The sequence below is a fragment of the Mandrillus leucophaeus genome, unplaced genomic scaffold, assembly GCF_000951045.1.
Source record: "Mandrillus leucophaeus isolate KB7577 unplaced genomic scaffold, Mleu.le_1.0 Scaffold296, whole genome shotgun sequence".
NCBI classification, from domain to species: Eukaryota; Metazoa; Chordata; class Mammalia; order Primates; family Cercopithecidae; genus Mandrillus; species Mandrillus leucophaeus.
This window is the reverse complement of record NW_012103098.1, coordinates 1,947,399-1,975,123: the sequence shown is the minus strand read 5'-3', so window position 1 is coordinate 1,975,123 and position 27,725 is coordinate 1,947,399. Positions and strand designations below refer to the sequence as shown.

At 55.7% G+C, this 27,725-nt stretch overlaps 1 protein-coding gene across 1 annotated transcript; it reads left to right on the top strand.

Annotated features, from left to right (window-relative positions):
• PRKCD (protein kinase C, delta) lies at nucleotides 1-27,725 on the top strand. Its single transcript, XM_011986189.1, has 18 exons — nucleotides 1-131; nucleotides 13,340-13,473; nucleotides 14,538-14,737; nucleotides 16,176-16,236; nucleotides 16,414-16,576; nucleotides 16,671-16,702; nucleotides 18,104-18,189; nucleotides 18,431-18,560; nucleotides 19,844-19,944; nucleotides 20,574-20,670; nucleotides 20,913-21,013; nucleotides 21,151-21,324; nucleotides 21,587-21,678; nucleotides 22,321-22,383; nucleotides 23,692-23,830; nucleotides 24,022-24,210; nucleotides 24,823-24,951; nucleotides 27,106-27,725. The coding sequence occupies exons 2-18, from the start codon at nucleotides 13,359-13,361 to the stop codon at nucleotides 27,262-27,264; spliced, it is 2,031 nt and encodes a 676-aa protein (XP_011841579.1). The 5' UTR covers nucleotides 1-131; nucleotides 13,340-13,358; the 3' UTR covers nucleotides 27,265-27,725.

Sequence of the window (27,725 nt, the reverse complement as noted above, 5' to 3'; positions counted from 1 at the left end):
TTTCCTCCTGTTCCTGCAGGTCTGCAGGGAACTGGCCAGGCAAGGGTGCAGGCCTGTTTCTCCTGGTGGTTGGTGCGTTGCAGCAGCAGCGGGAGCCAGGACTAAGGACAAGCGGGAGCTGGGAGCCCCAGGTAGGACTGAGTTCTCTTAGGCAGATGGACAGTGCGCAGGCGTGGCCTTCCTCTCTGTCCTCCCTGTCCTTTGCTGTGGGACTGGATGGGGTTGGGCATGCATGCAGAGTCCTTGATCTGGTTGTGGGCCCTATGTGCCCAGGGGCCGCAGCTGTTTGCCCTGTCTATGGAGGGGCTCTCTGCTCATGAGGAACTTCCCGCCTGGAACCTGGCTCTGGCCCCGAATGCTCTCGCCTTGGAGCTCAGAGGCCTGGGGCCTACCATGAGTTTGGGGCAAGAAGTAGTAACACTTTTTTGGTCAGTTAGAGAGAGGGTGGCTCGTGGGCCAAGGATTGAGGGTGGATGTATCAGCTTTTCCTTGGCCCTGTATCTGCCTCCAACTGTCCTTATCGTCACACAAGGACACTGAAATTCCCCGTGGGCCCCACAGTGGGTTGGACGCTGCGGGGAGATGGAATGGGGTCTCCAGCTCCAGGTACAGCTGAGCTGTCTTCCACACCCCAGGCCCCTCCATTTTCCCCACTTCTCTAGAGCCCGAGCAGGGCTCAGTCCCTCTCGTCCGCTTCCAAATTCAAGGGGAGCTAGGCAGAGTCTGGAACAATGCTGGGAAGGCTGCAGTCTCTCTGAAGAGCCTCAGAAAGCTGGAAATTCCTCGTTTTGGGGCAAGCCTTGCCTCCTTCAGCCCCATTACCATGAAAACACTGCTGTGGGTGACTCCATACTCACTCCAGGCTGGTGACTGGGTGACTGGGCCCCAGTGAGCAGGGTTCTGGTGGTGGGTATGGGTGCTAATGAAGCTTGAGCCTGGGAGTGACAGTGGGGGGATAGCAAAGACCGTCTTTCCTCCAGGAGCGCTCCCTGAGCAGACCCCCGCAGCCAACCCCACTGGCTGTTACACACTTATAGGTCTGTGAGTAGAGCCATAAGGGCTGGGCTTCCTGGGCCTGACTCTGGGTTAGGGGGCAGAAAGGAGGTCAGGGCCCTCACTCCTGGGGTAGGAGTTGGGGCAGAACAGGAGTCGTCTTCACTGGGCCTTCTGTGTATTGGACCTATCCCTAAACCTGGTGTGGAGGAAGTGAAGTGCCTTTGGCTGTGTAGGGGCCTCTGCCACCGGAGTTCTGAAGAGCCAGCCCTTTCTGTCACTCAGCCTTGTTTTCTAAGGAGTTGATTAGTCTTGGAGACAGCCCACGGTAAATCCTCAGACATCACCCGCCTGCTGCACAGACATATGCGTGCTCACACAGGGATATGGCAAGCCAGGCTGCAGTGGCCATGCACACCCACAGACTCATGAGTGCGTGCACCACCCATGTGGGCATGCAGGTACACAGGTGCTCACATGCAGCCACCCATGGCACACTCACGCACACACAGATGATCTCCCAGTTACCATTGGCATCCATGCACTCAAATGCCTTCCCACACATACCACACTGTGCCCATTCTGGGGTCAGGAAGGGGGGCCCTGGTCAGAGTCACAGCCCAGCAAGGTCGCCTGCATCTGGCACCTGAGGGGGAAGTTCCAGGTGTGGCTGTGATCTCAGGGGGTTAAGCGGGGCTGGGCCACCCTGGTAGGTGGGCTCTGCCCATGCATTCAGCAGCCACCCTCCCACCTGGCCCCAGGCTCCAGGACGACCAGGGCTTGACATGGGAGATGGGAGATACGAGTGCAGGGGAGAGGCGTGTCAGCTATGCCAGCACCGTGTGCCTAGTGCCATGGCAGAGGAAGTAGGCTTTCTGGCCATGAGGCCAGTGTGCCCACAGTGGATGGGGGTCCTATCACAACGCCTGTGTCCCCCACAGCGTCCATGGCTAGAGGGAGTGGAGTTGCTGGGCTCTAGGGACTAAGAGGTTGGCAGGGGCGGTCTGTTCACTTCCCAAAGGCTGGGCCTAGGGCAGAGGCCTGTCTGTCCGAGGCGTTTCCGGAGGCTCACTTCCTCTGGGCTGCCCAGGAAGTGGTTTTGGAGTGGGACTGACCAGCCCTCCGTCCGCAGCTCTACGCCTTGCTCCGCCCCTGCCTTGCCTGCCCAGGGGAGCAGCATCTGGCCACCGGGTTAGGCTGACTGACCAGGCTTTTCACTGCCAGGGCTGCCCAGGCTTTTTTCGGGGGCTCTAGGAGAAGGGCAGGGGCCAGGTCATGAAGTCCCCTGCAGTCTCCACAACTTTCTCATCCCCGCACCTTTCTTGCTCTGACCCTGTAAGCCGAGGCTCAAGAGCATCAGCTCTGGTAGTCATGGCCCCCTTGAGAGTGGTGATGGCTGGGCTGCATCTCAGTGACTAGGCAGCTCCCAGCAGCTCTATGAATGAGCCTGGGCAAGTGGCTTTGCCTCTTAGTGCCTCAGTTTCCCCCGACAGATAAGATAATAATAGCATTCATCTTGATGAGGTTGAGCAGAAATGACAGATAACATATGCAAAGTAGCTAGCATCGTGCTTAGCACATTGTCAGAGTTGAATGAGTAGAAACTGTAGTTATGTAAAGCATTTAGTGCCCAGTTCATGGGAACTATTCAAAAAATAGCAAGTGGGACTGATGAGGGGGTACTATGATCTGAGGGGCTGGGCACTGGCCCAGTGTTACATGGCCAGGTGCTATGGAGCCTGGCCGAGGAGCCAGGTCTCTGACTCCCTCATCCCCCTCAATTCTGCCTCCAGTGGCAGCACCCTACTGGTTCAATAGGTTCCATGTCTTCTGAGGAGAGGAGCTCCCGGTGGAGCAGCTCCGCCCACTCAGCAGCCCAGCCCTTGCCTGCTCTTCTCCCCCTCACTCCCTTTCAAAGGGAGAAAATAGATCTCATGACAAATGGATGCAGGGAGGGGAAAGGCAGTCTGCAGCTGCCTGCTGCCCCCTCAGGGCTCCCCTTGGCGCTCTCCAGCTCTGGCCTCCTGCAGGACATTAGGCTGGGAGAATTGGCTGGGAATGAGGGGGTGGACGTAAGCCCTCCTGCCAGCCTGCTTACCCTTCAGACCCCTGGAGTCAGCCTTTGGGCTGGGGCAGGGAGTGGGCATCTGGTTATGATGGAGGCTAGAAGAGTAGGGGGAGCTAGAAAACCCCCTACATACACAGCAGCTGGGGGCAGGGCCCAGCCTGTCCCAGGGACACGAAGAAGGTCAGCACAGTCAGGGTTGGGCTGAGCATTGGCCTTCACTGTGTGGGACCCAGAGGCTAGGGGTGAGAAATGTTGAGGAGTGGTAAGGACAGTGATGCAAGCATCAGGAGCCTGAGGGCTGGAGAGCGAAAGATGAATGGGCCTGGGCGAGGAGTGTGGGTGAGGGCATCCTGAAGGCTTAGGAGCAGGACTTATGCAGGCATCAGACAGACCCTGATTGAATCCTTGCTCAATATTTCCTGGCTGTGCACCCTTGAGCCAGGGACTGGACTGCTCCCCACTTTCCTCATCTGTGAAATGGGCAGATCAGGGAGTGTCCTGTGAGACATGAATGATGGGAAAGAGCCACTGTGTGGGGGTGGGGTGGAGCAGGAAGACGGAACAGCAAGCCCAGAGGCTTCTAAGCGGGAAGGAACTGGCTGCTCCGGGAACTGAAAGGGGTCAGCGTGGCTGGGGCACAGGAGTGAGGGAAAGGCAGCTGCCTGAGAGGTCAGGGAGGTAACAGCGAGGGGTTGGGAAGCGAGTGTGGCGGGGACCAGGCTGCACGGAGCAGGCTGAGGGGAGGAGTCTGAGCTTGTCAGAGGGGCAATGGGAGGCACTGGGGGCTTGGGCAGGGGGTGACAAAATCCGTCTGAAAAGCCCCGTCTGGTGACTGGAGCAGCGGGACCGTGGGTGCCAGGGTAGAGGATAGAGAGCAGTCAGAAGGCAGGTGCAGAGTCTGGGGATGGTGGTGGTGGGAGAAGAGAGGATTTGAGACTTGAGGACAAGCTGCAGCGGCAGACGGGATGGCCTTATTGTGTGGGGAGCAGGAGGAGCTGTCTGGCCTGAGCCACTGCATAAGCTCGTGCACTCCTAGTTCAGGAGTGCTGGGAGGGGAATGGTGGGGTACTGGTGTGGGCAGGCTTGAGCTCTTCTGGAGTCATTCATGTGGTGAAGCCAGGGAGGCAGGTGGGGCCACAAGCCTGAAGTTCAGGAGGGTCTGGGCCCAAAGTAGAGACAGGGAGCCTAAAGTCAGGATTGGGGCGGAGAGGGCTCAACAGGCCTTCTAAGGGGTTGGGGAGCGTTTGAGAGGCCCCAGGAACAGGACTGGGATGGCTGTCCCTCAAAGGTCCCTGCCAAGGCACCCAGGAGGACAGGCTTGTGGTGGCTGAGCCACTGTTTTCACAACAGCTCCGGAAGCTTTGGATCATGTCTATGGCCGTGTTGGGTAAACAGGCAGAGCACAGCAGGCAGTCGCCAAGGCCTGAGGCTGGATCAGATGTCTGCCGTGGTGTAGGTTGTGGGCTGGGGTTGTTGGGGTGGGAGGAGGATCTCAGGGTCCTCCAGTGTCAGGGATGGAGAAAGCTTAGAGGTCTCCATTGTTGAGATAGGGAGGCTGGAGTCCCGGGAAGGGCAGTAGCTGGCCAGCCTCTGGAAGTGGATTCATGCTGCCTGCCTCAGCCCGGTTCTGCCTAGAGCCTCAGGCCGGAACAGGGTACTCTGTGGCTGGAGGGCTTAACAGAGCCTCTTTTCCCACCGATCCAAGGAAGTCTGGAAGACACCAGAGCACTTGGGCCAAGATCAAGGAGCACCCAGGCAGCAGATCTAAGCTAGACCTGTCTAGGTCCAAGCTCGCCGGTTCCTCTGTCAGCTGCCTGCTATGGGATGGCCCACCATGCAGGATGGTCCTGCCTCTCTCCCAGCTTTCTTAAGATCCCCCAAGTAGGAAAGCATCATGTGGACCCTGCCCAGATCCTGGGGATGGCTGGCAGAAGGCTTAGGTGGCCATCTTGGCTTCTCCCAAACACAAAACGATTGTTTCCAACGGTAAACAATCTGGAAAATCATGGAAACTCTGTGGGAGAAAGAAGGGCTAAGGAGTAAGGCTCTTGTATTGGGGGCTGATGGAGGAGCTGTTCCTACCTCCAAACACATACCCTCACCCCGTTGGAGGCCAGATGGACAGTTCTAGGACTAGAGCTGGAGGCTCTCTCCCCACTTCCCCCTGGGTCTGCCCCATTGGCTTTGTGGCTTTGGTTGAATTGCTCAACCTCTCTTTCGGTTTCTGCACAGTGAGCCTGGAGCTCATGGAACTTGTGCCTGGGGTGTCCAGCTTACTGCCCTACCAGCACAGGTTCAAGCCCTCCCCTCCCCCTGTGCGCCAGGCCTGTGACTGCCACCTGTGACCATCAACCTCCACCACAGCCTCAGGTCCCTGCAGGCAGGTGGGCGGGCGGGCAGAGGCCTGCCCAGTGATGCGCCTGACCAACCCACTCCTTCCCTTACACACTTGAGACTTTGCTCTGGACCAAGAGGGACTTTCTTCGCCTCCCTGGGTGGAAAGGCCCAGCCTAGCCTGACACCAGCTGCCCTTCTGCCCCTCCTCCATTCCCCAGCCATTGTGCCTGGGGGCTGCGGTGGAAAAAGCTAAATTTGGACTTTCATGGTGCCAGACTAGTCAGGGATGTGGGGTCCTTCCAGGCCTGTATGTTTGTTTCTGTGTCTGCCTGGAGCATCTCTGTGCCAGTGTGTACATTACAGCTTGTGGCACCCCACGTGCATGTGGAGCCTGTGTGGTCGGGTGTGGTCTGTGTGGGCCTGGGTGTCTGTTGAGATGTGAGAGCCGGTGAGGGGGTGTGTTTCTGTGTGTGTGTGTGCCCCTGAGTCATCATAGCAGTGTGTGTACGTACCTGTGGCTCCAGCTGTGTGCGTGTGTGTGTCTGATGTTGAGCGGGGCTCCCTGTGTGCTGTTTGGGTTGGCGGGTGTGCCTGTGTGTGCACACATGTGTGGTTATTCACGGAGAGACCCAGCTGCGTCCCCCACCCTGGCTCCTCACAGAGGTCCCTTGTCCTCACAGGATCTGGCTCTCTGGCTGTTGCCATGAAGGGGCCTTTATTCCTCTCTCAGGGGTACCTGGGGCACGCCCCTCTGACTGAGCCCAGGACTCCTCATATCCCAGGGCTGGCTGGTGACTTGAGGCCTGTGCCTGGTGGCTTCCTTCCAAGGAGGCCCTACCCCACACAAGCTGGCAGGGGTGGATATGAGCCGATGACAGCCAGGCTCCCAAGTCCTGCCCCTCTGACCCTTCCAGACCCTCTGGCAGGGCAGGTCATTATGCTCCTGCTGACCTCTCAGATCAAAGGCCCCCAGCCAAGAGGTCCCTGCAGCCTCCATTCTACTCCAGCCCCCATCACTCCCTACTACTCACTGCCTGTGCTGCGCATCCTACAGAGGTCTTACCCTTCTTTGTAATCACATATTTATGTGACTGGCTTCCACCAGGCTGTAGGTCTATGGGCCTGGTGTGGCAGACGTTACCAGTGGGAAAGCAGCTAGCTTCCTGAGAGGTGGGAAGAGTCCCCCAGGGCCAGCCTTCTGAGCTGCCTGGAAGGATCTGTGAGAATTCAGAAGGCCGTTCCAGCTGAGGGAACAACATCTGCAAAAACATCAGGGCTGGGAAATGAGACATATGTTCACAGAGTAGCCAGAGCAGGGATTGAGGTAGAGAGCAGGACAGGACCAGGGAGTGGGGAGCCTGGAAGGCCTGGAGAGGTCTGGGTTTTCTCCAGGGGCAGTGAGAGCCTAGGAGGTTCCCAGCTGTGGGAAGAATGGGTAGGGGAGGGACCAGAGGTGGTGACAGCAGGGAGGGAGCTGGGTAAGGGGAGGAGAGGCTATAGGCAGTGGTTGGTCTGTGTGGGGTGAGGGAGGGGCCCAGGAGGAGCCCTGGCTGGGCGATGAGGTACCTGTCCTGGGAGGAGCAAGTACGGGGAGCATCCCTTGCTCTGGGACTTGGCTGTGACCTGAGTCCATAGATCTGGTTCTTATCTCAGCACATGTGGAGGCTGGGGGATGGGCCCTGGTGGAGGAACCCTAAAGGGTCTTGCTAGCCCTTCCCCTCCCACCTCCTGTTCCTCTTGCTGAGCCCACTTCCTGGGTTGTGAAACCCGCATGGCCTCCTTGCCTTGTTTCCGATGGGAAGGCCATCTAAACGGCCAGCCGCCCAGCCCAGCTGCCACCCACCTGCCTACCCAACCTGGCAGCTCCACCATGCCTGGCCCCCTTGCCCTGCCATGACTGCCAGGACCAGTCCTGCACCCTCCTGCTGATCACACTTCCTCTTACTGTCCTTCCTGCCCCTGCCTGGGCCTTGGTCTCCTCCGCCCTCCTTTATTCATCCGCAAGGCTGTGGCAGGCTCCACTGTGGACTCCCCCAGGCAGAGTGTGCATCCTTAGGAGGGCCCCCACTTTGTGCCACCTGCCATGCAGTTGTGACTTCCGTGACAGGTGTCAGGTGTGTGTGGGACAGGGCTGCAGTAGGTGGCATGGGGGACATCCCCTGCTCCCCGGTAGTCTGTTCAAGGGAACCAGACCCCCCTATACCCACAAGGGGCTGCAACTGGTCTTTCATTACCCTTGCTTTGACTGACCTCAGCGTGCCACCTTGTGTCTCCCTTAGACATTTCTGAGGCAACCTCCCTCTGCTCTCACACACCTCCCCCCAGCAGCCTGATCAAGCCTCTTTCCTCCAGCCCAGCTTACCCCTCTGACCGACGGGCATAACGCTGTGGCCTGTGAGGCAGAATCGAACACCAGGGAAGGGATGGGGTGGAGGGACCAGGCCGGATCTGGGAGCCAGGGGACCCTCACTGCACTACCTTGGCCTCAGTCTCCTCCTCTGTACAATGAGGAGATGGGCATGCCAGTCTCTGAAGACCTGTCTCTTGTAGAGAGATTGGCTTGTTAGGGTTTTTCACCTTTGACAAAACCATTATCCAACAAGTTAGCAAATGCATTCCTGTTCCTGCTGGCACTCCTCAGGCCATGTCCCTCACCCCAGCCTCCTTTGCTGGTATACACCAGCACACATGTGGATGTGCAGCACACATACTTGTCTGCTGGAGACAACCCGGAGTTCTGTGCCTGGGAGCTCCAAACCCAAGGTCGCTCTGATCACCTCGAGGCCGGCTTTGCCCGCTGCTTGGTACTGGCTGGGAACAGGTTTCCATTTGTCCCAGAGGAGGTGACCTGCCTTCTCTGGCCTGGCCTAGCTACTGCCTTTCCTTACCTCTGGGCTGCTGATTTGGGGCTCACATTCACTGGGGCTGGGATCCAGTGTGACCAAGCCTTCCCTAGGTTTTGTTTTTGTTTTATTTGTTTTTTTTTTTTTTTTTGAGACGGAGTGTCACTCTTACCCAGGCTGGAGTGCAGTGGCATGATCTCAGCTCACTGCAACCTCTCCCTCCCGGGTTCAAGCAATTCTTCTGCCTCAGCCACCAAAGTAGGTGGGATTACAGGTGCCTGCCACCACACCTGGCTAATTTTTGTATTTTAGTAGAGACGGGTTTTCACTTCTTGGCCAGGCTTGTCTCAAACTCCTGACCTCAGGTGATCTGCCCGCCTCGGCCTCCCAAAGTGTTGAAATTACAGGCGTGAGCCACCGTGCCTGGCCCTTCCCCAGGTTTTGGAAATGGAGGCTGGTCCAAGCGGCGAGGTCAGCGGGGAAGACCACTGGTCAAGCATGGGGTACCTGTCTCTTGGAGCCCTTACCTCCCTGTTTTTTTTTGTCTTCGTGTGTGTTTGTGTGTGCTGTTCCTGGCACATTTATCCATCTCCACCTCTACCCTCCTCTCTCCACCTCTACCCTCTTGTCTCTCTTGGTCTCTTCTTCCCAACGTGGCTTACTGGAAAGGACCTGGGCTGCAACATCAGGCAGGCCTGGATTTATCCTTCCACCACTTACTGGCTGTGTAACCTTGGAAAGTTACATAGCTTCTCTGAGCTTTGGTTTCTTCATCAGTAAAATGCCCATCAGTAAAATCCCTTCTGGATCCGCATAGGGATAAAGTGAGCTAATGTAATTACAGAGGTAATCTGCGACATTGTCGGCCTCAGAAAAGGACTGTCTTTCTTGTACGTGGAGGAGCCGAGATTCATACCTAGACACTGACCCTTAGTCTGGTGCTCTCTGCTTCATAAAACTGCCTCTGCTGTAGGCTGAAGAAGCAGAATAGAGACTAGGAGCCCTTAGGCAGCTGGGAAAGGCCTGGCTGGCTCCAAGGAGCTTGTCCCCGTGGAGACTGTGTGGGTCCAGCCCCAGGCATCCCCTGGCCCTGCAGAGCGGCCATGAGTCTGGCTGAGCCAGCAGTCTTCCTCTGGGGCCTCCGTGGGCTGGGTCCTATTTGCATGGGGGCTATAAATAGTCAGCACACCTTGCTTTTGTGCTGCTGCTTCACCCCCTCCTCCCTGCCATACACTCTGAGAGGTAGGGGGCAGACTCTGACTCTGCTGTGCAGAGCAGGGACTTGTGGCCCAGAGAGGCCCAGGACCTCTCTGAGGGTCACACAGTGATGGAAGAAGATGTGGGGCTCTGGGTAGTACAAATAGGGGCAGAGGAGGTGGCAGAACCTGGCCAGAGCCCGTGCCCTGGTTTTAGTCCTAGGAGGTTGGGTCTGACCCTATGGTTACTGCTGGTTAGCCTTGGGGCAGCCCATGAAGACCATGGCTCCCCAGTTCTCATGGTGCTGCAGCCTGGCGGTGCAGGTTTAGGCTGGGGCCTGCTGTGGTTGTGGTTTTCCCTCCAGTGGCTTCTAACTGTGAGCAGCAGCTGCTCTGAGTGTGGCCTGAGAGAGCTGGAGGGCCATCCTTGGGTGGGAAGGTCCTGGGCTCTGCCTCACCCTCGTGGGGCTTCTCTGACCCACTGTCTCCTCCACCCTCCATACAGTCCTGGGGTAGTCCCCACGCATACCTCCTGCTGGGCAGGCTGGGGGCAGGGGAAGCCATGGAGCTTATGGGCTGTCAGGGCTGGGCCCCAAGGGTTGGTGGCTGGGAGGAGGACCTGGCTGGCCGATGTTGGAGCATCTGGTGCTCCTGAGTGAGTTATATGTTCATGGAGACCTGGTTTCCCTTTCTGAGCAGTGGGATCTGTAACCAAGGCTGTCTTCCTGGGCTGCTGGGCAGGGGGAATGGATGCGGTGGGGGATGCGAGTGCGCTTTGTAAACTGTGAAGGGAGGTGCACAGTGAGGGATGGATGCTGCAGTGAGAGAGGGTGACAGTGGTAAGAGGACCTCCCTCCCCAAGGCCTGTGGGGTTGATTGTAGCCATGATCCTACATGAGTTTTCATTCTCACCACAACCCTGGGCCAAGAGACTATTCCTCATCAGGAAATGGGAAGGCTGAGGCTCGGGAAGGCTGAGGCTCGGAAAGGCCAAGTGACCTGCACAGAGTCCACAGCCAAGGCAGCGTTGGTGTCAGGGTGCAGCACCCAGGCAGTCTGGCCATCATTTTGCCACATTAACTGCCCTGAGCCTCTCTCCCCTAGGAGTCCAGGCCACCTGCAACACACTTGCTCCTCCTTTATCTCTGCGCCCCTGTGCCCTCAACCCTCATCATCCTCCGAGGCACTCAGAAGTTGCTTACTGCTCCAGCTGGGTCTCCAGGTTTTCCTAACAGCAGGGCTGCATCTGCTGGATCAGGCCCTGGATGTGTGGACACAGACCTGCCAATCATTCCAGACCCAGGGAGTACTCACCTGGGTGCTGGATCTCTTGGACCCTCAGGGCCAAGCCAGGCAGCAAGAGGGGCAAGATGTCCGTCTTGCTTACGGGTTTGGGATGCTCAACCAGACTCCTGCATATGTGTGAGGCCAGGCCCACGTAGCTTGCTTTTCACTCCAATATTAACTGAGAGCCCACCATGTGCCACCCACTCCAATGGCTGCATATAATCGCATGCACCAGTAGACCTGTGCAACCTCACACGCACCAATTCATGCATGCTGCAGCCTGGGAAGCAGTCAGCAGCAGCCCCCAGCTGGCCCTCTCTCTGTGGCCCACCAAGAGGTCATGGGCAGCTGGCCTGGCACACAGGCCACCTGCTGGTGTCAAGCTGAAGGCTTTGGGACTTGGGCACGTGCATGAGCTTGCACACCCACTCTCACATCCACTGAGTAGGAGCCAAGGTTGAGCAGGGGATGTGGTGGGGTCTGCCTGCCTGGGTCCTGCTGTCTGCTCTGGCAGCTGCTGGCCTCAGAGGGCTGCCTGGACTCACTGGGCTGGGCTGCAGGGTGAAGTCAGCATTTGCTGTGAGCTCATCTGAGCTAAGAGCTCCCAGCAGATCTGGCTGCTGCTCTGGCCACCTTGTGCAGGAGCTGGAGGAAGTCATCTGGGGCTGGGCACCTGTTGTGTGTGCATGCACACGTGTGTGTCTGAGTGAGCCCCTGTGTGCTGGCTTATGTTCAGGATGGAGTGAATACACGTGTGTGTGCACAAAATCGAGTGAGCGCTCCCTCAACCAAGGCTATGGAGCAGCCTCGTGGGGCCTGGGCAGAAGCCAGTGTGCACATAGGTGCTTACACACCTGAGTGTCCTTCACAAGTGGCAACCTGAGGAGCCCCTTGGGGTCACTTACTATAGTGAACATTAACTTAGAGAATGGTGAGAAACCCAGGAGTGTGGGAGCTGCTGTGTGTGAATCTGCAAGGCACATTCAGTGTTACATTGAACATTAAAATACAGTTTGAGTTTTTTTTTTTTTTTTTTTCTGAGGCAGAGTCTCCCTCCGTTGCCCAGGCTGGAGTGCAATGGCATAGTCTCAGCTCACTGCAACCTCTGCCTCCCAGGTTCAAGCCATTCTTCTGTCCTCAGCCTCCCAAATAGCTGGGATTACAGGCATGCGCCACCACGCCAGGCTAGGTTTTGTATTTTTAGTAGAGACGGGGTTTCACCATGTTGGCCAGGCTGGTCTCAAACTCCTGAACTCAGGTGACCTGCCCGCCTTGGCCTCCCAAAGTGCTGAGATTACAGGCATGAGCCACCGCGCCTGGGCAGTTGGGTTTTTTTTTTAAGAGATAGGGTCCCACTCTGCTGCCCATGCTGGAGTGCACTGGTACGATCATGGCTGCCTTGAACTCTTGGCCTCAAGTGATCCTCTTACCTTGGCCTCCTGAAGTACCGAGATTATGGGAGTGAGCCACCATGCCCACCTGTTTTATATTTGGGGAAATAATTAGTTTGAAGGTGCAGGCAACTTTCCAGGCAGGCGAGAGGCACTTGACCCCAAGGGATCAAGTTAGAAGGGTCAGGCACACTGATGTAGGCAGAGCCTCTGATTGCCCTGATCCCTAAACAAAGTGGGTGCCAAGTTAGTGGAATGTCAGCTTTTGGTTCTGATTCTGCCTTAGAATTTCAGTTTCCCATTTGAAAAGTGAGGGTGTTTATCTTGGCCCTGCTTGTCTGCCTGGGTGGTTATGAAGAAAAAACCCCAAACTTAGAAAATCACAAAGGGCTGCATGGGGCAGGATGGGAAAAAGAGGTGGCACTGTCCTGTCCCCTTACCAGATAACAATGGCACATACCAGGTGCCTGGCATGGAGTAGGTGCCCAGCAATAGGGTACTTAGGGAGGCACTGAGTGACTCCCCAAATGAATATCTTGGGGTGATAGATGCAAATGCCACCAAGGCCCAGGTAGGTTTTGAGGAGGAGTGAAGAGAGTGCCCTTGGCCTGGGGTAGATTGATGGAGGGCAGCCATCCCATTGCTAGCTGGCTGTTGCCCAGTGGGCCCAACGTCACATTTTCCAGTTTTACCAGAGACACCACAAATCCAGACTTACATAAACCTCTCAATTTTTTTCTTTTCTTTTTTTTTTTTTTGAGATAGAGTTTGGCTCTTGTCACCCAGACTGGAGTGTAGTGGTGCGATCTCGGCTCACTGCAACCTCGGCCTCCCGGGTTCAAGTGATTCTCCTGCCTCAGCCTCCCAGATAGCTGGGATTACGGGTATGCACCACCACACCCAGCTAATTTTCAGTAGAGGCGGCTTTTCACTATGTTGGTCAGGCTGGTCTCGAACTCCTGACCTCAGGCCATCTGCCTACCTTGGCCTCCCAAAGTGCTGGGATTACAGGTGTGAGTCACTGCACCCGGCAAACCTCTCAGTTTTTAACACTGGCAACTGAGACTAGTGTGTATATGCACCATGTGGGCCAAATCCAATCGTGGGAGAGCCCTGGGGGAGTGGGTCCCTGAGTGCTGCCTGTGACTGTTCCCAGTAGTCCTGCCCGTGACTGTTCCCAGTAGTCCTGCCCGGCCGCCTGGCCTCATCCCTCTGTGTGCACAGGCCCACTGCAGGCCCTGCCATGGCGCCATTCCTGCGCATCGCCTTCAACTCCTACGAGCTGGGCTCCCTGCAGGCTGAGGACGAGGCGAACCAGCCCTTCTGTGCCGTGAAGATGAAGGAGGCGCTTAGCACAGGTAGGCCTGGAGGCTGGACCCTGGAGAGGGGCTGGGAATCTGGGCCCAGCTGGAGGGACTGTAGGGGGCCTGGCCTTGTTCCCTACAACCTCTGAAGGATTCTGCTCTTCCTCATCCTTGGCTCCCTGCCCCGTTCAGCTATGAAGGCAGAGGCCACTGAGTCTCTATAGGGCTGCAAACACTGGCCAAATTGAGCCCTCCTTGGAAGGCTTGGAGTTTCTGGCTCCTCCTCCACTGGTTGTTTTACCCAACAATTTTTACATGTCCGTCTGTGCCAGGGCCTGTGCTGGACACTGAGGATACTGTCATGCTCCAGGACTGACCTGGCCTTGCCCTCATGGGGTTCATAGTCAGGTGGGGAAACCAGGCATGTCACAAAGCAGTGAGTCCTGCAATAGGGAAGCCCAGAGAAGGCACCCTCTGAACCTGAGGTCAGGGAGGACTTCCTGGAGGAAGCACATACCTCACACCATTCCCTCTTGCTTTTGCCCTGGCCTGGTGAACCCCTAGTTGTCCCTCAGGTCTCAGCTGAACTGTCCCTTCCTCTAGGAAATCTTCCCTGACCCTTAGGCTTGACCCTGTGGCCACTTGACCATAGGCAAGTCTAGCACTACCAGCCTTACCCTCTTCAGTCTCATCACAGCTGTGACTTAACAGTTACTTGAGGAAGGAGTTGGTGCATTCGCCACCCGGGCCTGGGGATCCAGGAGGACAGGCCCGGGATGTAGCTTTTCTTTCAGCTGTGTTCCACGCATCGAATATTATGGCTGGCATGCAAGAGCTGTCAGCCCATGTTCCCTGAGTGAATGCATAAGGGCAGGCGACATTTAAATGGAGCTGGAGCAAGAGGGACACAGGAAGAGGGACCAGCAGGAACAAAGGCCTGGAGGGAGGACCTAGCACGGTGCCCGAGACAGTTCTGTGCTCTAGAGGACACTGGGGGACCACAGCAGGCCCTCAGGGCAGGAGAGTCGGGCAGATTCTGCCAGGGGAAGGCCGTGGGGATCCAGGAGGGAGGGACAGAGGGGCCCTGACCCAACCTTCCCTGCCTGGCCTTGTTGCAGAGCGTGGGAAAACACTGGTGCAGAAGAAACCGACCATGTATCCTGAGTGGAAGTCGACATTCGATGCCCACATCTACGAGGGCCGCGTCATCCAGATCGTGCTAATGCGGGCAGCCGAGGAGCCAGTGTCTGAGGTGACCGTGGGTGTGTCGGTGCTGGCCGAGCGCTGCAAGAAGAACAATGGCAAGGCTGAGTTCTGGGTGAGGGGCGCACGAGCCGCGCCGTGTGTGTGTGTGTGTGTGTGTGTGTGTGTGCGCGCGCGCGCACACTCGCGCTCGCATGCGCACGCCTGCATCAGTGTGTGGGCTCAGTTAGTGAGCACAGCTGAAGGGCACCAGGCCCTGTGCTGGCCACCAGTCCAGCCCTGTGGCCAATGTGGCCTGGGTGTGAATCCTGGCTCTGCAATTCACCAGATTCCCAGCCTCTCTGAGCTTCTGCTTCCACATCTGTTAAGGGAGGGCGCTACTAAATGTGCCTACCTCAGGGTCAGTTGTTCAAATGAAAGGAGCAGCTGGATGTACAGGGCTTATTGCAGAACCTGACACATAGCGGGTGCTAAAGACAGCCAACTTCATTATTGTGACTACTTTTTCCTTTTTAATTTTGGAAAGGCAGGATATGCACATAGTAAAACTTTTTTAACTGCACGAAAGGGTGTGTCCCTGCCCCAAAACCAGGCCACCAGGCCTCCTTCCCAGAGGCACCCATTATTCCAGTTCTTTTTGGAATCTTCGCATATATTCTAGACCTTGGCAGCCATTGAGGGGGCAACATAGTGACCTTTAACAGCAAGGAGGTGGGAGAAGGGGAGGCTTACGGTCTCATCTACTTACCTGCTGAAATGGAGACTCAGCACAAGCAAGTGGCCACCTGGCCATGTGCAGCTGTGTGTTATGGGTGGCCACAGGATGCCAGCTCTGGCGGAAGTCCCCTGGGGTTACATGTGGGATGTAAGCAAGATGTCTCCACCAGGAAAGGCCCTGTGACCACTGGAGACTCAGATCAGCCTCCTGCGAGGGGTGAGGGGGCTGGGATGGGAGAGAGGTTGACACAGGGCTGTACTGACCCTTGGCCAGTCAGGCAGAGACACAGAGGGGCCTCTGGCTGTGCTGTCTCCACTCCCCCAAGGGAGGATATCAGTCACCAGGTCTGGGTCTTGGGGGAGGTGAGGGGATAGAGGCTCAGGTCCCACCCTCAAGACTGTCCAGTCTGCATGAGGAGCCCTTGGCACAGATGGAGGGGCAGCGTGTGTGCACGAGGATGAGTGTGTCTGTCTCTCTCCACATGTGCACATGGGTAGGGGCCTCCATTCTAAGATCCTTGCTAAGGGGGCCGCCGTGGGTAGGGGTGGGGAATTTCCCTTCCCGCTCTGTTCCCCAGCTATGTGTCTGGGCTGGGTGTGGGCTGGACCCTTTCACTTCCCTAAATGTAATAATACCCCTGGGTACAGTGTGGGGGTGGGGCTCAGGGGTGGGGCTCAGGCAGGGCCCTGCCCACACTGGGCAGACAAGTGTCTGGCTAGGCCTTGGGGGGCTGCCTTGGCCTTGAGGGACCAGCCATGGGGGCGGGTTCTGAGTTTGGCCTGGCCCAGGCCACCCTCACTGACCTTGTTCTCCCCTGGCCTCTGGCCCCCAACAGCTGGACCTGCAGCCTCAGGCCAAGGTGTTGATGTCTGTTCAGTATTTCCTGGAGGACGTGGGTAAGAACTCCCTGGGGATGGAGGGGGCTCCTTTGCCTGGTTCAGAGGCAGAGCCAGCACTGAGGCATAGGGAAGCGGCTCCCTTTGGCAGACTGTCCAGGGCCACCCTGGGAGGGAGTGCAGGGGTGCCACCCCTCCCAGATACCAGGGCTGACTTCCCTACTCCATGGTCCCCAGATTGCAAACAGTCTATGCGCAGTGAGGACGAGGCCAAGTTCCCAACGATGAATCGCCGCGGAGCCATCAAACAGGCCAAAATCCACTACATCAAGAACCATGAGTTTATCGCCACCTTCTTTGGGCAACCCACCTTCTGTTCTGTGTGCAAAGACTTTGTCTGGTGAGAACTGGCCATGCCCACTGGTGGTGGTGCAGGGTAGTGGGGGCCGATCCCAGTCCCCACTCACTCACTTTGCCTGGGTTTTGCCTTTCAGGGGCCTCAACAAGCAAGGCTACAAATGCAGGCGTAAGTGTCTCCACAGGCCAGTTTGTACGTATGTACCCGTGTGTGCTAACGTGTGCCAGTGCCTATGTGTGTGCCGGTGCCTGTGTGCGCTCAGAGAGTGTATGCACGTGAATTTTCCCTGTGTAGACACAGCAGCTGAGTTCAGTGAGTGCTGGGGCTGGCTTGCTGCTGCTCTGGAAAACCAGTTCTGTGCCTCTCTTCCCAGCTGCGTATTCAGTGACCGGGAGTTGGTGGATGGCAATTGGGCACAGTAGAGTATTCACGCAGAAACCAGCCCAGGCCATGCGCCAGGCCTCTTTTCCCTGGAGAGGCAGTGATAGGACCTGTACTAGCACACAGTGGCTGCATGTGCTTCTGTGTAGATGTGGGTGTCTCTGAGTACACAGGTGTGAGCACACTCTCTCCCTGAGGGTGCATGCACGAGGCGCCGCAGGCTGGAGCCAGACTGCCTGGGTTTGAATCCTAGCTCTACCACTTCCTAGCTATAGAGTGTTAGGCAAAGTTACTTAATCTCTCTATGCCTCAGTTTCCTGATCTATAATTTTTTTTTTTGGAGACTGAGTCTCATTCTGTTTCCCAAGCTGGAGTGCACACAGTTGCGTGATCTCAGCTCACTGTAACCTCCCTCTCCCAGGTTCAAGCAATTCTCTTGCCTCAGCCTCCCGAGTAGCTGGGATTACAGGCGTGCACCACCATGCCTGGCTAGTTTTTGTATTTTTAGTAGAAATGGGGGTTTTGTCATGTTGGCCAGGCTGGTCTCGAACTCCTGACCTCAAGTGACGTACCCACCTCAGCCTCCCAAAGTGCTGGGGTTACAGGCGTGAGCTATTGTGCCTGGCCCTCATCTATAAATTAGATATAACTATAATGTATAATAGGGTCATTGTGAAGATCAAATGGAGTAAGATATGTAAGGCTGTATTTTAAGTGCCTTCCGCTGGCAGTCGTTCTGTGTAAGAAGTTTGTTATCATTATTACATGTGTTTTGTGTGTATGTACAGGTGTCTGTTTTGAGGCGTGTCCGTGTGCATGTGTGAGAGAGGGCGTTTAGGAGCTGTTTGCTATCCCAGGGCTTGGAAGAGGGAAAGAACTGCCCCCACTTCTCATATTGCGATGCCCCGTGCCCCCTAACTTCTGCCCACCTCCCTGCCCACTAGGACTCCTTCATTTCTAAGCTCCTGCAGATTGGCCTGTCCTCTCCACCCCGTCCTCTCCAGGCCCCTCCTTCGAGGGCTGGCGGGAGGAAGACTCAAGCGCTGGGCCTCTGCGGGGTGAGGGTGTGGGTGGTCAGGAGAACGGTGGCTTTGTGTAGAGGGCTGGACTGACCGGCAGGCACCAGCTCATAGACTCTGCCCCTCCCGGTGCCCTCCCTTCCCCCTTCTGGGCCTGTGCCTCTTCAAGAATGTAACGCTGCCATCCACAAGAAATGCATCGACAAGATCATCGGCAGATGCACTGGCACTGCGGCCAACAGCCGGGACACCATAGTGAGCCTGGGGCTGGGGCAGGGCTGGGATCGGGGGGGCTTAGCCACATGGGAGGGATTTACGCCCTCTCCCTGCCCTCCGGGGATAGCTTACCCTCCCTCCCCATTTTTCTTAGTCTTTCCTTGCCTCTCCCAGTGGAGCTCTCTTGGGATGTTGTGCCCAGGGTTGGGGGAGAGCTGGGGGCTGAAGAAGGGGCTGGAGCTGGCACTTGACCCTCAGCCTGTGATACCCCCACCCCCAGTTCCAGAAAGAACGCTTCAACATCGACATGCCGCACCGCTTCAAGGTTCACAACTACATGAGCCCCACCTTCTGTGACCACTGTGGCAGCCTGCTCTGGGGACTGGTGAAGCAGGGATTAAAGTGTGAAGGTGCGTGCCACCCCGCCCCTGGGCTGCAGGAGGGGCACTCCCAGCTGGTGCTGCTGTGAATTCCAGCCACCTCACACCGCCCTCACCCCCTCACCTAGAGACGGGCACCTCATTCAGGGACCTGATGAGGGTGAGGCCTTGGTGGACCCTCCCCACTGGCCTGACTGGCTCTGCCACTTACCTGCTGTGTAACCACAGGTGTGTGGCTCCACCTCTCTGAGCCATTTGGAGGGGAAAAGCAGGACCTAGAGAGTCCCTGTTAGGGGCCAGTGAGCACAGGATGCTGAAGCCAGGCGTGGTGCACACCGGCAGGCGCCCAGACACGCCTCCACTGCCCTCTGCTTCACTTAGAGATGAGACAGAAGACCCTGGAGGGAAAGCGGCTTAAGTTGACCCAGATGTTCTTTGAAGGGTTTTGAATTAGGTGCCATGTCTTCTGGTTTTTCCTTTTTCTTTAAATCATGAAAGATTGGCCGAGCACGGTGGCTCACGCGTGTATTCCCAGCACTTTGGGAGGCCGAGGTGGGCGGATCTTGAGGTCAGGAGATTGAGACCATCCTGGCTAACATGGTGAAACCCCGTCTCTACTAGAAAAAAATACAAAAAAATACAAAAAAATTAGCCAGGTATGGTGGCACGTGCCTGTAGTCCCAGCTACTCGGAAGGCTGAGGCAGGAGAATGCCACGAATCCGGGGAGGCAGAGCTTGCAGTGAGCCGAGATCACGCCACTGCACTCCAGCCTGGGTGACAGAGGGAGACTCCATCTCAAAAAAAAAAAAAACCAAAAAAAAAAAAAACATGAAAGATTGAGGTGCTTGGCCAGGCGTGGTGGCTCACACCTGTAATCCCAGCACTTTGGGAGGCCAAGGTGGGTGGATCACTTGAGGTTGGGAGTTCGAGACCAGCCTGGCCAACATGGAGAAACCCCATCTCTACTAAAAATACAAAATTAGCTGGGTGTGGTGATGCATGCCTGTAATCCCAGCTACTCAGGAGGCTGAGGCAGGAGAATCACTTGAACCCAGGAGGCAGAGGTTGTGGTGAGCCGAGATCACGCCATTGCACTCCAGCCTGGGCAACAAGAGGGAAACTCCATCTCAAAAAAAAAAAAAGAGAGATTGAAATATATATGATGGCTTCAGATCAATGTTTTCCTAAAAACTGGAACCCAGCAGACCCCGCTAAAGCCCTCCTTTCTCATGCTCTCCTGCCCCTCTCCTACACTGCCCCCTGCCCTTGGCTGAGCTCCAGGACTGACAGCCCCACTTCTCCCTCACCCCAGACTGCGGCATGAATGTGCACCATAAATGCCGGGAGAAGGTGGCCAACCTCTGCGGCATCAACCAGAAGCTCTTGGCCGAGGCCTTGAACCAAGTCACCCAGGTGGGCAGGTGCTATGGGGACCCTGGACACAGGGCAGTGGGGTCAGGGACAGTCAAGGCTCACAGCCACTGCTGGGGAGCCACAGACAGCCAGGGTACATTTAGACCCAGGACTCTACTTCGGGAAGATCCAACTCAAGAATTTAGGCAGCAGAGGAAGGGGGGCTTTTTTTCATGAGAAATTCATTATTCAAGCAGTTCTTTCCTTGAGAGTGAACCTGGGGACCACAGGATTGGGTGTTGGAACACTTTGAACTAAGACTTTGGGTGTGGACGTTTGTACATGGGTGGGGCTTGAGAGATGCCACAAAACCTAAAGGTAAAATTTTAGAATCAATCAGAAATGAAGCTAAATAGTCAAATAAAATCTATTGAGTGAGTGGTTGGGAAGGTAGGGTTCCGTTTACAAAACTTCTGTTCGTAATCAGAGCCTTTCAGACCACTGAGGCTTCTCTGGGCTCCGGGAAGAGTGTGCGTGTGTACACGCAGCCTGAGTAGGGGGCCTGGGCTGTGCCCCTGTTGTCTCCTCTTGGTGTTGAGGGTGGAGTTATACCTGGGGGTCTTCCTTCTGGGCTGGGAGTTCTGATAATGGTCTGACCATCTGGCCCCCCACCTCTGCTCCCTCCCCAGAGAGCCTCCCGGAGATCAGACTCGGCCTCCTCAGAGCCTGTTGGGATATACCAGGGTTTCGAGAAGAAGACCGGAGTCACTGGGGAGGACTCGCAAGGTGAAGCTGGGTCCATTGGCCCTGTACAGTTTGTATTCCCCCTGAGGCCAAAGAAAGGGGACTGTCCTTCCTTCCGTTGTCAAGTGAGACATGGGAGGAACCCCCGGCCCTGGGGAGTGAGCCCCTTCCTCTGTGAGGCCCCTTCCCCCCTGAGGCCCCTTCCCCCAGCCTACCCCGGGCCCTGGGGAGGGGAGTTGTGTAGACTGAGACCCCGATCTAAGGAGGTGCCGTCTCTCGGGCAGACAACAGTGGGACCTACGGCAAGATCTGGGAGGGCAGCAGCAAGTGCAACATCAACAACTTCATCTTCCACAAGGTCCTGGGCAAAGGCAGCTTCGGGAAGGTGAGGGCTGTGAGCCGGGCACCTGCTTCCCACCTCACCCTGGCTGCTTCCCACTTAGGTGGCTGAGGCGGGAGTCTGAATTGGGCTGTGGCCCCTGCCCCGTCCTCCCCTGCTCAGCACCTGTGCCTCCCCATCAGGTGCTGCTTGGAGAGCTGAAGGGCAGAGGAGAGTACTTTGCCGTCAAGGCCCTCAAGAAGGATGTAGTCCTGATCGACGACGACGTGGAATGCACCATGGTTGAGAAGCGGGTGCTGACGCTCGCCGCAGAAAATCCCTTTCTCACCCACCTCATCTGCACCTTCCAGACCAAGGTGCCTGGGCCTCCTGCCGTCACCGCCTCATGCCACAGCCATGTCCCACAGCCCCTCAGCCCCTCTAAGTCAGGGCTGTGTCTCCCCCTCAGGCCACTTAAAGCAGGGCCATGCTTTCCCCCTCATGCCTCCCAGGGCAGAGTTGTCCCCCTCAGCCAGGGCCTGTCCCTGCTGTTTCCTGTTGGGGCTTGGCCCCAGTGGCCCTGAGTGAGGGAGCCTCCTGCCTGTTCCTCACCCCTGCTCACCACCCTCCCCACCCCAGGACCACCTGTTCTTTGTGATGGAGTTCCTCAACGGGGGGGACCTGATGTACCACATCCAGGACAAAGGCCGCTTTGAACTCTACCGTGCCACGTATGTGAGGGCCATGGTGGGGAAGGGCCCAGCGTGGAGGAAGGGCCACTGGCTCAGAACCCACTGCCAGTCTGCCCTCCATGCCTTCTTCCCTCTCCCTAGAAAAGCCAGCCTGGGCTAGAGCAGCAGCTGGGGAGATGTGGGGGTAGCCTGGGTCCACACCACACAGGAAGCCATGGGTGGCAAGTGAGCTGCGGCTGGGGGCTCAGTGCAAATACTCTGGGTCCTGGCCCCTCTGCGGGCCACAGCCAGGGCAGCCTTGCAAATGGTGGTCTTACACGACACAGGACACCGGACCCTGGTGCATGGCCCCCAGACCTGCTTTTCCCCATTCACATGCCCCCACACCCCAAACTAACCGTGTGTGTGTGCATGCATGCAAACACATGTGTACATGCATATAAATGCATATACTCTTAGAGAACTGGCTCACTGAGAGCTTTCCCTTCAGAACTTTCTGCCTGGGCTGCCAGCCCCCACTTACCTGATACAAGATGTACTTGATGTACTTGATCATGCTTAGGTTGTCCATGGAGTTATTTGCAGCATTTCTTGCCCCTGGAAGTGGGGATGAGGGCCCTAGGAGAAGCAGAGGCTGCTTGGCAGAGATCCTGGAACACTTTGTCTCTCTCTCTTGCCCAGGTTTTATGCAGCTGAGATAATCTGTGGACTGCAGTTTCTACACAGCAAGGGCATCATTTACAGGTGCAGGGGTTAGGGCAGCGGGGGGGCTCTTGGGAGGGGAGGCTCCAGCCCCATCATATCTTCTGAAATGCTGCAAGCAGGATTCCCCCAACTCCAGTTCCTTCTCTGCTGGAAATCAATCTTTAGCTGGGGATTTGCTTAAACCTCCCACCCTGGTGCAAGCATTCCTGTGGCCCCCATTTGAGGCCGGCTTAGCTCCAAGAACTAGGAACTCACTGCCCGTATTTGACACCATCGCCCCGCCCATCCTTGGAGCCATCAGTCTCGCTCGGAAGACCCATCGAGTCATCTAAGCTTCCACTAGAAGAGACTGGTTCCATAAAGTCTCATCTAATAAGTTATGATTCCATCCTATGGTAGGAACTGTACACCCACCAAAAAGGCTGCGGCCAGGCTCTGTTTACTGACGTGGGATAATGCCAAGACACGCTGTTAAGTGGAAAACCAACCTGTGGGAGAGTGTGTATCGAATATTAGCATTCAGGCTTTAAAACGTGGGAGAGAGGCTGGGTGCGATGGCTCACGCCTGTAATCCCAGCAATTTGGGAGGCCGAGGTGGATGGATCACCTGAGGTCAGGAGTTTGAGACCAGCCTGACCAACATGGTGAAACCCTGTCTCTACTAAAAAATACAAAAATTAGCTGGGCATGGTGGTGGATGCCTGTAATCTCAGCTACTCAGGAGGCTGAGGCAGGAGAATTGCTTGAACCCGGGAGGCAGAGGTTGCAGTGAGCCAAGATTGCACCACTGCATTCCAGCCTGGGTGACACTGCCAGACTCCATCTCAAAAAAAAAAAAAAAAAAAAAGTGGGGAGCAAGCTGCATGCTGCCATATGCTTGTCCATGCCTAGAATTGCTCTAAGGAGAGCCTGGTGATTGAGCTCAGTGGAAGGCAGACTTTGTACTGTTTGCCATTTCTAGTTCCCATATGCATAAAGTATCTACTCAAATGACTAATTACTGAATATAGACATGGTCCCCACCTTTGGGGAGTAGACAAAACAACCTGGGGATCACTTCTGCTGCCGACTGCTAGGGGACCCTGGACAAGTGACATCACCTGTTTGAGCCCCATTTGGGTTTCAGGAAGTAGAGCGGTGTGTGCCCAGCATTTAGCACACAGTAGGGGACTTGCAGGAAGCACCTGTTTTTAGGATCTCTTTCTCCTGCTTCCTTTTCTCTTTCTCATTCCCTTGTACTCTTGGGACAGTCCTGGACTAATATGGCTGAAAATTAGGACATGGCGGGCAGGGTGGGGAAGGAGAAGAAATGGCTCCTGCTGACTCTTACCTGTCCCCTGTCCTTAGGGACCTCAAACTGGACAATGTGCTGCTGGACCGGGATGGCCATATCAAGATTGCCGACTTTGGGATGTGCAAAGAGAATATATTCGGGGAGAACCGGGCCAGCACCTTCTGCGGCACTCCTGACTATATCGCCCCTGAGGTGAGCTGATACCCTTCCATACCCCCACTCAGTCAGGCACCTTGCCTCCCCACGGTGGGCGGGAGAAGGCTTCCCAAGGGCAGTGAGGTCCAAGCCAAAGCCCATAGGCCGAGGCGGCCTGGCTAGGGCTCGTGCCCAGGGGCCCCTCTCAGCCCCAGCACCTCAGCTCCTGCTGACCTGCTCTCCCTCAGATCCTGCAGGGCCTGAAGTACACATTCTCGGTGGACTGGTGGTCTTTCGGGGTCCTTCTGTATGAGATGCTCATTGGCCAGTCCCCCTTCCATGGTGATGATGAGGATGAACTCTTCGAGTCCATCCGTGTGGACACACCGCATTATCCCCGCTGGATCACCAAGGAGTCCAAGGACATCCTGGAGAAGGTGCAGGCCCTGGGCTGGGCTGGGGCAGGGGCAGGGGCTGGTAGACACTGGGCTTTGGGTGAGGAGCTTCCTGTCTCTGGAATGGCAGCCTCAGTGGTGCCACAGTCCTAACATACAGGGTGTTGCTCTCTCACCATGTTCCCAGGAACTCCTGTCGAGTCCTGTGCATGGAATCAGCCTGACATGGTGACTAAGGGCCCAGGGTCAGGAGACAGACAGACCCGAGGCCAAACGCTGGCTCTGCTTGGGACTAGCTGGTCACAACCTCTTAGAGTTTGTCTCCTTATCTGCAAAATGAGGCTATAAGCAGTCTTGCCTCACAGAGTTGTTGGGAAGAAAATAGAAACATACGATGCTCAGCTGTCAGCCAGGCAGATAGTAAATAATAAAAAGTCCCATTAGCAGAGTCGTGGATGTCCAGCCCAGAGCCTGTCATCTCTGGGGAAACTGGGAGCACTGCATGCCAGAGTGGCCTCCCTCAGCCCCACTGTTCCCCAGGCTGACTGCGGGGCTGGGGCAAGCCTGGCTTTGCATCCCTGGGCCTGCTGGGGATTTGCTGAAGCTCCAATTTCCCATGGTCCTTGGGTGCTAACCTGGGTTGCTGGGTTGCAGCTCTTTGAAAGGGAACCGACCAAGAGGCTGGGAGTGACCGGAAACATCAAAATCCACCCCTTCTTCAAGACCATAAACTGGACTCTGCTGGAAAAGCGGAGGTTGGAGCCACCCTTCAGGCCCAAAGTGGTACGTGATCCTGCCCTGCACTGTCTTCGGGCTGGGCTCCTCCTCTCCTGCCCTCCCTCTCTCCTACATCACTCACACGCTTTCCACCTCTCCCTTCTTCCAGCAAGTCTACTTCCCCGATCTCCACAGCATGTTCAGTCACAGCTGCTGCCCTTGTATTCTCATCCTCTCCCTCCTGACTCAGTGAGCACACACTGGGGACTGTGGATCCCACTGTATGCACAGGACCCTGTTTTGGGAAATAGAGTTAAAACCTCATGTTATTACTCCATTCAATCCATTCTCCAATACATATGGGGAGTCCTGAGTCCCTGTTGAATGCAGAGCACAGTGCTTGGCTGCACAGCAAAGTGCGAGACACGGTCCCAGAACCGGAGGAGTTCGCAGCTAGTTGGAGAGATAAGAAACTTGCACACCGATGACAATTTGTGATACGAGATGACAGCCTAAGAGATACCCCAGGACACATGATCAGTTGCTGTTGAGTGGGTCTGTCAGCAGGAGCCCAGGCGGCAGAGAAGAGGGTGGGTCTGAGAGGCCCCCTTGGAAGAAGTGAGACTAGCAGGGCTGGGAGGTCTGAGAGGCTCCCTTGGAAGAAGTGAGACAAGGGACAGCTGGGAGGCATTCCAGGTGGAAGAGGGGATGGTTCACTCAAAGGCCCAGAATCTACAGGGCCACCAAGGAACCAGCCTGAGAGCAGAGGCAGGTGTGGCCCCTCTGTGACCACAGTTCTTCCTTCCCACTCCCTTTGTCTCCTTTGATTCCCTTCCTCCACCAGGGCACACAGTTCCCACTGGGCAGCCTGTGTAATGCACCCCACATTTGTGCTTTGAGGCTACAGAGCACTTCCCCTACACCAAGGACCTCAAACTCAGACGTGTCCTGGCTGAGCATGTAACTGACAGGCTAGGCCAGCTGCAAGAAAATCACACAGCCTGCTTTCAGTCTCACTTTTGATAGATTTCCTTCTCTGCACTAAGAAACACAAAGCAGGTGTGATGTACCCCTTGTCAGTGGGGCAGGGGCTGTCCAGGGGGCTCTCATCACCAAGAGTGGGCAGGAAGTAGGGCCACAGCTGCTTTAATCTGCCAGTTTTCAAAAGAAGCTGGAAATCTGGATTTTTATGTTGCATTGTTCAATTTTAAAATATAGGTTCAGGCTGGGCGCAGTGACCCACACCAGTACTTTGGGAGGCTGAGGCAGGCAGATCACCTGAGGTCAGGAGTTCGAGACCAGCCTGGCCAACATAGCGAAACCGTCTCTACTACAAAAAATACCAAAAAATCGGTCGGTTACGGTGGCGCGTGCCTGTAATCCCAGCTACTCAGGAGGCTGAGGCAGGAGAATCGCTTGAACCCGGGAGGCGGAGGTTGCAGTGAACCGAGATCATGCCACTGCACTCTAGCCTGGGCAACAGAGTGAGACTCCATCTCAAAATATATACATCAATAAAAATAAATTAAATAAATAAATAAATAAAATACAGGTTGAAATTCCATTAAAACCCAGTTCAAGCTGAAATGATTATACTTGCCAGTTCAGTTTGGCCAAAGGGCCACCAGCTTGCGGTCTCTCTGTGTGACCATCCCATCACATCCTTAGAAGCAGAGAATCAGCAAATTTCTCCTGTCAACAGCCTGATAGTATATATTTTGGACTTTTCAGGCTTGATGGTCTCAAAGCAGTCACAGACAGTACATCAACAAATGGGCATGGTTGTGTATTACAAAAGCTTTATTTATGGAAAGTGAAATTTGAATTTCACCTAATTTTCATGTCTTGAAATATTTTTCTTTTGTTTTTTTTTTTCCAACCACTTAAAAATGCGAAAGCCATTCTTAGCTTGTGGGCCCCACAAAAACAGATGGTGAGTGAGATTTGGCCTCCATGGGCTGTGATTTGGTGGCCCCTGAGCAGGAGGCTACCACCTCTCCTCACCCAGGCCCAGAGCTCCTTGGTCACTTTCCTCCTCCTCTTGGGGAAATGGCAGCCTCTTTCCTGTGGGGCTCCTTTTAGGCTGCTAGGGGAGGCTCCCTCTTCCGTTCTGGGTGAGGACAGCTCTGGCCTGGCCCAGCCCTGCAGGGACTCCAGCCTGGGGTGTCTGGAGGGCCATTCCCTACGTCCTGTTCGCTCACCCCTGCCCTCTGCTTGTAGAAGTCCCCCAGAGACTACAGCAACTTCGACCAGGAGTTCCTGAACGAGAAGGCGCGCCTCTCCTACAGCGACAAGAACCTTATCGACTCCATGGACCAGTCTGCGTTTGCCGGCTTCTCCTTTGTGAACCCCAAATTCGAGCACCTCCTGGAAGACTGAGGTTCCTGGACAGAGCAGGCTAGCCCCGCCCTCCACCCACATCTGCCCGCTCCCCACAATAAGCACCAGAGGGACTGTGGTGACTTCTGCTGCTGGCCCCGCCCCTGCCCCCAGAGCGGCCTTGGCTCCTGTCTGGCCAGGCTCTCATGGTACTTCCTCTGTGAACTGTGTGTGAATCTGCTTTTCCTCTGCCCTCGGAGGGAAATTGTAAATCCTGTGTTTCATTACTTGAATGTAGTTATCTATTGAAAATATATATTATATATATAGACATATATATATATAAAATAGGCTGTATATATTGCTCAGTAGAGAAAAACCATGGGGGACTGGTGACATGTTGATCTTTTTCAAAAAAATATATATACGACAAAAAAAAAAAAAAAAAAAAAGGAGCACAAGCTGTTTGAACCACCAGGTTCTTTTATTTGTGTGTCTAAATAAACACCAAATGGTACCAA